Raw genomic sequence first — 10,559 nt, forward strand, 5'->3', positions numbered from 1 at the left:
TCCTAGTAAGTTATTCTCTCTCTGATTGATTGAGAGCCATGAAGCTAGTAAGTTATCCTCTCTCTGATTGATTGAGAGCCATGAAGCTATCCTCTCTCTGATTGATTGAGAGCCATGAAGCTATCCTCTCTCTGATTGATTGAGAGCCATGAAGCTAGTAAGTTATCCTAGTAAGTTATCCTCTCTCTCCACAAAGTTAGTAAGTTATCCTTTCTCTGATTGAAATACTTAGATTGGGATTTTTGGGCTCGAAATTGACCTACATTCTAATAAACCTATTTTGAACATCAAAGATTTCGCCACAGACCTCATAGCATCTACAATTCAAGGGGGACAAGCAGTGAGAAATGGTCAGAATACGGTGAAACCTGTCTTATCCGACATGCTGCGGGAAATAAAAACAATGTCGGATTAGGCAGTGTGTCGGATTACCCAGTGTTGAATATTTCTGAGCATTATCATTAGTGTCAGACGACTTCATACAAAATAAAAAAAAATCATTTTTCATTAGGTTAAGAGTACACTTGTATTTAATTGTCAAAGTGTTTGCATAATTGTGTGTTTCTTCGCTGTTAAAATATATCTGATTAGCATTTCTTTGAGAAACAGCGTTTGTGATATAGCATTAGTAAACTCTGCAGTAATATACGATGTTTTTCTTTTTTTTAATGGACAAAACATGGAACTGCCGATCGCTTCGAGATTTCGAGATGTTGCAATTTAATTTTTACTTACTGACAGTCGATATAAAAGTAAATATTTCGTCTACCTTCTCTACACAGTGGTATTGTTTTTTTCTACAGATTTTCGCCATTGTTTATTTCTCAACATAGACTGTGCTATTAATACCGTCACGCGACTTTTCATACAAACGGGACGTAACTCTAAAACTGTGCGATTGAATTTTAATCAAACAGACGTAATATTTTAAAATTAAAGGGCAACTGAAAGCGATATTTTTTGATTTCGGCGAATCTTTTATGTACACAGCCTCGCTTGATTCACTGTATATTAACCCGGAAATGAAACGTTTTCTATAAGACAAGATGCTGCCTTTAAAATTGTGTATTGTATACATGTTAAACAGTAGTACGCCGAACTCATTTTTTTTTCATAACATGGCTTTACGAAGGACCCTGACTGCATATTTGATTTTAATTTCAAGCTAAAAATCTTATTTATTCTGTAACGTAAAGGCGATCTAAACACCATGTACTCTTTTTATTTTCTGTCGCGTGGATGCTATTTTTTTTCAATGCGAGAATAAAATTGATAACAACAGGGACGTACGTATATATAACATCAAAGAGAAATAATTGCCTAATTTTTAATTCAAAAACTGTTCATTTATAATTGCTTACATAAACACTTTTGAACTCGTACATGTAATTAACTACTCTCTAAGTAGACCAATCTTGTGACCAAACGTGACATTCATGTTACATGTACCTGGCCAGCGGCTAATTACGGTACACCAGTGTAATTATGTCGGATTACTCAGGGTAAATCATAAAGTAATTATCTACTTCTGTTGACAAAAAATCGCCGGAATTCGGAATGTGCAGTGGTCGGAATATACAGTGTTTTATTCTATATAAATTATAAAGAAATTTTTGGGAATAAAATATTACGTCGGAAAGTCCAGTGTGCCGGATTGCACAGTTGTCGGATTGGACAGTGGGCACTGTACATTTACTAAGGAAAACCAATCGATTCTGGGTTTTATTATAGGTTCATTTACTAATATAGGTAAATAGAAGCATGGACTGACATGAATACAAAACTCATATAAGTATTTTAACGCCGGATATATACAAAAACAAAATACAATCTTGCTATCTTTATTTACAATCTTCACACAATTTATACAACATGCATTAGGAGAAAAATGCGTATTAGCATTTATCTGAGCTTGAGACATTTCCAAGTTTTTCTATTAACGAAAATGGAAAGTTTGATAAAATATTGTCTCATCTGCCTGCTTAGTGTTGATTGTTAATTTAGGACTGCGTCTTGTCACATCATATTTTAAGTCGGGCAGATCTATAAACTACTGAGCCTGAGTCATCCCCCATGGTGTTTGGGTGGGCGTTGTGGGATATACATTTCGGTTCTTGATGGAGCTGGACAATATTCTGAATATCGAACCCGGTCTGTTGTGCTAGGTTTTGGACGCTCACGCTGGTACTCTTGCCGAGTTCGAGTCGGGTTTGGGTCGACTTCCGGTAATTTAGTGGCGACTTTCAGAGCGGTGGCACTATAAGCGAGTCTGTCCAGCTGCACATTTCTTGTATGACAAAGCTGCATTTCTTTGGAGGCGATAAAGAAATTTTCAGCCTTTGACTTTACACATTTGTGAAGTTTAAGTTGACGCTGTCTTCTCATGGGTCGCTGTGTCGTTTCTGTCATACAAGGCATCAAACCGTACTCACTCTCAAAGAATGGCTTTAGATCATCTACATGTTGCTCTATCCTCTGATTGTGCTCTTTTATCAGTGTGTCTATCTGTTCTACTTCAAGATTAAAGTCTCCGCCAATCAGAACTTCACTTCCGGAAGCCCAGGCCATAAACTCCGCATATATCATAAGGCGACGACCGATCTCAAATAGGTTTTGCGAACCATTTAAACGTGTAATACTGTAGTGCCAGGACACGCATACAAACTCCTTAACCACGGACTCTTGACTTCTTGGTTGCGGAGGAAGAATTTGCATCATCGGAGCGACATACTTCCCATACTCCAATCCTGGTATTTGAATCTCCGGAAGTTCGGTTTTGGATCTGAGCCGTAGTCGGTTAACGTCGTACAGTAACACCGTTTCTTGCTCTGCTTGCTCCAGCGTCAGAGTTTCGTAGTTCATTTTGATTAGTGTATCCGGATCTGGATCGTCACCCGGCAGGAAGAGCAGGTTTGGTTTTTCGTTCTCTACAATACTATGAAGTCCGAACTTTCGGAAATCCATAAACTTGTGGCCTTTCCGTCCGGAGGCATTCATATTAACAATGCTTAAAAAATCCGTATCGTATCCCATTGTGACAAATCTGCAAGAGAAGGAAAGAAAATGACTATTTAAATTGACGAAACCGTCATGATGTAAGTTAGTCCGAAATATCTGACCTTTTCCAGGCTTTTTTCACGATTTGATATTTTACATGCCAGGAAAATAATGGCGCTCGTTCTGACGTTTTCCTGGAAATATCAAATCGAGAAAAAAAACCTTGAAAATGTCAGATATTTCGGACTAGATGTAAGTCTTCAACAACTGATAGAAAGTTTTGACAGTTTAAAGAGATCAAAAAAATTGTTTTGTTTACTCTGAATTTTTTTTTTCACATTTGATTTGATTTTTTGCTTATACATGTTTATCGTGCGTTGTTTCAGATCGTAAAGGCGTGTTTTTAAATTGAGTCTTAATTAAAATTTTGTAGCGTTTTGAAATGAGAGGTTTCTTTACCACCTTGAGAAGTAAAACTTCTTCCATTTTAAATTCTCCTTTACGCCTCTTTTGAAGGCGAATAAAATATTTCCCTGCTTTAATGCATAATTTATGAGAAATTGATTTTCCCAAAGAATTTAATATTCAATCATAAGTTATAATTTATAACTAATATTCATTCGGACAGGCGCGTAGCTGCCTATACGCAAATACGCAAGTGCGTACACATCATTTTCAAAAATAAAAAAAAAGAAAGAAAGAAAAAATGAAAAGAAAGAAAAGAAAAGAGAATTATTCGGAGAAAAAAATCTCAGTACCACCAACATATATTCGTGTTTCAAATTATTCTGTGTCATACTGTTTCGATTTAAATTTTGAATTATCATGGCTGTATGATAAAATTTGAAGTTCTTTATTTAATCACTGCCAAATCCAAATAAATCATTCATTATTTTGTCATTGTTCTATCATACATTGACATTTTTTTTAAAGATCTTTGAGAAATTAAATTTCAACCACATCGTTGAATACTATAATCTACTAGTATGATTTACAATACGACATTTTTTGTTCATAATTAAAATTTAGCATACGTGTTTTTAAACGTTAAAAAATACATATGATACCAATATATCGGTTATATTTTTAGCCTCAACTACATGTACAATAAGTTTCCATGGAAGTTTTAACTTTGTTAAAACAATAAATATTACTATGTCTTTTATTTTACTATGTCTTTTATTTCCTAAACAAAAGCTAAATGGCATAATTTTTATTTTGCAAGAAAATGAATGAAATATTTGGTAAAACTCAGGAGCTTAATTCTAGGCCCTCATCAGCAGGCACGAAGTATCGGGGGGGGGGGGGGGCTCCACCCCAACTTATTTCCAAACCTAACCTTTTACTATTGAAAATGTACATTGAAAGGGTGGACCCCCACTGTTTGTTGTAGCATTGTTAAATCATGGTTATTTGGTTCCCCCAACAAACAAACACAAGAAATATGACTTCAAATTTAGACTTTTTTCTTCCTTGCTTGTCAAAGTTTTTAAAGTTGTAATTTTTTCCTGGCTGGCAGAAACTATACTACGTGCCTGACCAGAGCCCTTGACACACTAGGGGGGCCTCAAAACCCCCCATCCCACCCCCTGCCGTTCTCTGCGTACACATCATTTCCATTCTGGCTACGCGCCTGTCGGATATATACTTCAAGGAAACAATGACTTCATGAGTCTTACCTTAATTGTATTTAGTCCTTCTTGTCCAAAAAATACAAATTATATATTACACCCGTAGACCGCAGGTTACACTTTTATATCATCAATTACTTTATATATAGACTGGGGATTTTGTCTATAAATAGCTGCTTGGAAAGTTATCAATAGTACACCAATGATGACATAGTGATATTAATTATAAAAAAAACCTTGGGAAAACATAGAAGAATCTTCTAGAGTAACTATTTATAAAATTATTAGGTGTAAGGAGCCATATATAGAGATGCTTTGCCAACATTAATTTAGGAAATCACCTGTTTCTATTAATAGATACCTATCATGCTCTTCTGTTTGTTTATTTATTCCTTATCAGATTACAACATTACAAATACAGGACGTATAGCACGGAAGATGTATACATACATAAAATATCTACATATACTTGTTTTAACATACGATTGTTTGTATACAATATTTCCAACCAAACATTAAAAAAAATCCTTAGTTTACAGATGTAAATCTCTAAGTGCTTCTGCTTTTTGGAGGAATTTCCCTATATTTCCCTATATTACTTAGTTCACTCACATTTTCAGTTGATAATAATTGTAAAAGTTTATACATACTAGGTCTATACCAATAATACTTTTTAATATACAATTTCCTGTACTCATGATAAAGTGAGCATTTTAATATAAAATGGTACTCATCTTCAACCTCCATTTGGCAACAAAAACATAATCTATTCTCCCTAGGAATATGAGTAAATCTTCCCTTCTCAATCATTAATAAATGTGCACTTAGTCTATATTTTGTAATATATCAATACAAAACCTTTTTTTAATAGTGTACTATCTTTACAGGTACAGTCAAACTTATAATACAGCAACCACTTTATATGCTCATTACTCTTATTTCAGATTAAAAAATAAAAGTACTCAGTAAAAATAGGAGAGAGATATACATTTCAATAAATAGTCTCATGTAAATGAAAACTGCTTGAAATGGCGCTTATAATAAAACATTAAAAGTTATACGTAGAAAAGAGACACAAAGGGAAAAAAACGGCATGAAAGGAAAATGCGGGTTTCGAATTCACAAAATTTAAAGGCCCGCAGTTTTCAATACTGCCAGGAACACTAACATTTAAGGGGAAAAAATACATGTTGCTAAATCTTAAGGCAAACATATGAAGGAAAATTGATTGACTGTATACATGTATTTTTTTATTTTCGATTTGAAGACCACCTTTTATTCTAAACAAGATACCCATATGGGCCACATCGCTCACCTTTAGGAGCACATTGGCTGGGGAGAAGCAGAAATAAGTTCAGTATTGAACAGGAGGGAGGGACTTTAATTTACACTACCTCATGATGCTTCCATATCAATATTACTATTAATGGCTTTGTTGTTCTTAAACAGAAGAATTTTTAAGATTTGCTTCTCTATGTTTTCCTATGTAAAACTCTGATCTCTCATTGTGGCCCCACCATACCCACCTTAAATTTAAACAAATTTGAATCTACACTACTTGATGATGCTTCTATAATAATTTGACTAATCATGTCTTTGCTGTTCTTGAGCAGAAGATTTTTTCAAGATGACTCCTATATAATCTTTTGCAAAACGGTGACCCTCTGTTGTGCCCCCTTCAATTCCTGGGGTCATATTTTGAACAAACTTGATTTTACAATGCCTAAGGTTGTTTCTGTATAAATATGACTAATAATGGCTTCTTCAGAAGATTTCAATGATATTTCCTACGTATTTCCTACAAGTACTTTTAATTTAAATTTATTGATGCACTGGAAGAAAATTGAGGGGAAATTAAAACGGACGTGTTTTTCAACCGCAGAATTATGTCCCGGGGTATCAGGTCAACGCTTGACACCGATTTCATTTGCAAGAACATTTTACAGTTTACCAACACTCACGATCCTATAGCAAAGTATTGCATTTGTTCACCAAAAGTCGATACTTAACTCAGGAAGCACAACTTTTTTACCCGTTTTCAAAAAAATCCGTAATTTCGGCAATACATTTGAGGATGTGGGCAGACTTACAAAAACTGCCCCAATCAGATTCTTTATAGGATTTTGCAATTGTTATTCAATCAGATTCAATTGTATTTCAGTCATATTCATTAGGGTAGTCACTCAACGCATCACTATTTTGGTCATAGTGAATACTTTCAAGAAAGATTTGCGATAAGGATTTCCATCTTCCAAATCCCAAAGACCAAATTCTCTATCCTTAAAAGTCCATCACGCACATAATACTCCGATGTTAATTTAAAGCATTTAACAGTAGAAAAGGATTTACCAAGACAAAGTTTCAAAAATATAATTAACTAAGCAGTAATTAATTAACACAGATTGCATTGAAGTCTATGGGGACAAGCAATTTTTTAAAAATAAAAATTCAAATTATAAGAATATCAATATTTACTGTGGTGGAAAGATGTATTTAAACATTAGAAATAGAATGACAATTGAAAACGATTTTTTTTTTACCATATAAGTTTTTTAAAAATTGATTTTTTTCAAAACAGAGGGAGATAACTCTTACCAAAATTCAAGGTCATAAATTAGGTCACGTTCCCCTTAACAAATGGGAATTATGTCTAAATATACGGAGTATTCAACCCATACACATCTGTTATGTATTCAATTTCAATGAATCTGTTGCTATTAGGGATGGAATTTAAACTCTTTATTGCTGATTCAACATCCAACTTCTTCAGCTAACTTCTGAATGTCTGACTTTCCCAAAGGCTTTGCCTTATATACCCTGTGGTTTGACTAGTCCATTTAAACGCCCCTATATATTCCTAATTAAAACTTTTAACCTCCTATTTTAGCCCCCCGCCCCTACCCTCCGGGGGTCATGATTTGAACAAACTTGAATCTACACTACTTGAGGATACTTCTGTACTAATAAGACTAATAATGGCTTAGCTGTTCTTGAGAAGAAGATTTTTAAAGATATTTCCTATATATTCCTATGGTAAACTTTGACCCCCTGTTGTGGCCCTGTCCTACCTCCAGGGGTCATGATTGGAACAAACTTGAGGATACTTCTGTTATAATAACACTAATCATGCTTTACTGTTCTCGAGAAGAAGATTTTTAAAGACATTTCCTATATATATTCCTATGTAAAACTTCGACCCCGTCTTGTGGCCCCACCTTACCCATGGGGGTTATAATATGAACAAACTTGAATCTAGAGTATGTAATGAAGCTTTCACATAAGTTCATCCTTTCTTGTCCAATGGTTCTTAAGAAGAAGATCTTTAAAAGATGCCACCAAATTTTCACGAATTCTTAATTATCTCCCCTTGAAAGAGGGCGCAGCACTTCCTGTGAACAAACTTAAATCCCTTCACTCAAGGATGCTTTGTGGCAAGTTTGATTGAAATTGGTCAGGTGCTTCTTGAGAAGAAGAAGTCGAAAATGTGAGAAGTTTACAGACGGACGCCGGAAACTCTTTGATCAGAAAAGTCACTTGAGCCTTCGGCTCAGGTGAGCTAAGAATAACCAACGTGTTTATCATTTTTTTCAAATTCATATTATCAATTTATATATACACATCTGAATTTGACAAAAGATACAAGCTTACAGTCAATAGTACATGATTAATTAAATCAGTCGTAGAAAAGTAGCTTACCTCCATACTAACATTCTTTCACTTTTTTTAAAAAAAAAAAAAGTACATCAATAAATTTAAACACTTTTGATCTGTGATAATACCATCTTCAATATACTATTTCTCTATATCAAGTAAAATAGACATTTCAGAATAAAATTGAACTTATCCAAAATCATTTTAAAATGTTATAAAGTGCAGTCATATTTAAATAAAACAATTTAAATGTTGTTTTTCTGGTTAAGAGTGGTCTCTGACAATAGCTTGTATTGTTAGGCCTAAATTTGTATACTCCATACAAACTTAGTGATATTCATTTCAATCATATAAGGGAACTGTTGACATTTAAATATCATTATTTTGTTATTTAAAGTTTATATAAACCAAGATGTGTACCAAATTTTAGTAAGAAGAATGTTATAAGAAATCAAAAATGTGTACCAAATGCTCTATGGCTCTTTAGATAATTATTCAAGCTTATCTCTTGATGAAGTAGGTAGCCTAGCTCATTATCACTTCAAATTGAGGATGTTTTCATTTAAACATAAAATCGTCTTATTTTGGATGAATTGAGATGAATGATTTATACGCATCTTTCTCCTGGTCAGAGAACAAAAGGGCCCCTGGGATGGTAAGGGTCCGTGCTGACCCTCAGTCTGTAATAAATTTTTAAAATGGTATACTCCTCCTACAGGTTTGGTTCATACTCCTCATACAGTTTTGGTGCACCCATTGTTCCTACACCTCTTGTAATCAACTTCAAATCATTTCTTGTAATTCGATCATTGACAAAAGTTAAAACCCTAATATCTGATTATGTTTATCCAACATCTACATCGACTAGGTATCTATCCAGTGCCTCCATAAACAACCAATGTAGGTGCAAAGCGATGTACTCCAATAAAATACCGAATAGCCCCGTTTTGAATATTATCTATTGATTGGAATTTTTGAAACCACAGACACTGGATGCATAGTCCAAAAGAGGTTCACACAAGGGGCAAATAGTTTTTCATAAGCATTAACCCTGCTTTAGCACGACTTTCTGCATTTTTGATGAAATCACCAGTATATGTAAACGTTGTACCCAAATACTTACAATTATCAACTGTTTATAATTCATTTAATCCAATAGTGAATTCAGAATTGGTTGTTCTGAATCCAATTTTTACAAAATTGTATACATTTGGATTTGTTGGTGTTTATAAGAACTCTCCAACGTCTGCATCATCTACATGTGTGTAGTTTGTTTAACATACTTTGTAGATCTTCTGGAAACTTGGCTATTAATGCAATGTCATTCGCATATAATAAGGTCGACAGCTTAGGGTTAGCTAGTTCTAGTCCTAGATTAATATTGTTAATATCCTGCATCAGATCATGAATGAAAATTGAAAATAAGGTAGGGGATAAATTATCTCCCTGTTTAACACAGTTTTGCAACTAAACCGATTTGTGAGTTTACCATTAACTCGAACACACGATTTTGAACTTCTTTATCGAGTTATAAATTTTACCATCAATGTTATGTAACAAAAGCATTTTATTATATATTTGTTATATAATACAGGATGTTTGCACCCCTGATATGAACACAGCTTCAGAACAACATTGGACTTATTTTATCAAATATCTTCTAAAATTGTAAAGTTATTGTTTTCTTCTTCTTATGGAACATTAACAATGAATTGGTGAGAAACAGAAACTCAACAAAAAGAGACGAATACATGTTTAATTATCAAAAGTGCATATATTTTGAAGTGTAGTCACTATGTTATACAAATATAGCCCTTTTATGAGGTCGATCCATGGGTTGTAGATATACCTATGGATTGATCGAATCAAAGGGCTACATTTGTTATATTATTTTCTTTTGAAAAGAAAGAGACAAACAGATTCATTATGTAGGAATTGGTAGGTTTGAAAGTTTTTTTTCACCATTATAAACACATCTTTGGATTTTCCCTAAATTATTTTTTTAGCAACTCAAGTCAATATAGTAAAATATAATTTTGTACGTGATAGCAAGCAAACCAATCAAATTTATTGAATTACACAGTAAAAATAATATTTTTAAACATATGCATGTCAAAATCTGTATCACACCCCACATAAACCCTCGTCCAATTTTACGCCTCTGGCCTTCGGCCCTCAGGCTGATATTGGATTTTCGGGTTGATATGGTGTGCGCCAGAGATTTTGCAAATATTTTGAATTTTGTTCCAGAATCTTTGGGTTTGTTGAGCTCATATCTTC

General features: G+C 33.9%; 1 protein-coding gene across 1 annotated transcript in view; it reads right to left on the reverse strand.

Annotated features, from left to right (window-relative positions):
* Window positions 1-3,047, reverse strand: part of LOC133173410 (uncharacterized) — a 47,910-nt gene extending 44,863 nt beyond the window's left edge. Inside the window, exon 1 of the mRNA XM_061308395.1 lies at window positions 2,052-3,047. Within this exon, the coding sequence (XP_061164379.1) occupies window positions 2,065-3,033 (969 nt within the window). The 5' untranslated portion in view covers window positions 3,034-3,047 and the 3' untranslated portion in view covers window positions 2,052-2,064. The remainder of the gene's footprint in view (window positions 1-2,051) is intronic.
* Between the last annotated feature and the right edge of the window lie 7,512 nt (window positions 3,048-10,559).

The sequence above is a fragment of the Saccostrea echinata genome, unplaced genomic scaffold, assembly GCF_033153115.1.
Source record: "Saccostrea echinata isolate AGI-Se365-2 ecotype Australia unplaced genomic scaffold, CSIRO_AGI_Sech_v1 ptg000056l, whole genome shotgun sequence".
In the NCBI taxonomy this organism is placed as follows: Eukaryota; Metazoa; Mollusca; class Bivalvia; order Ostreida; family Ostreidae; genus Saccostrea; species Saccostrea echinata.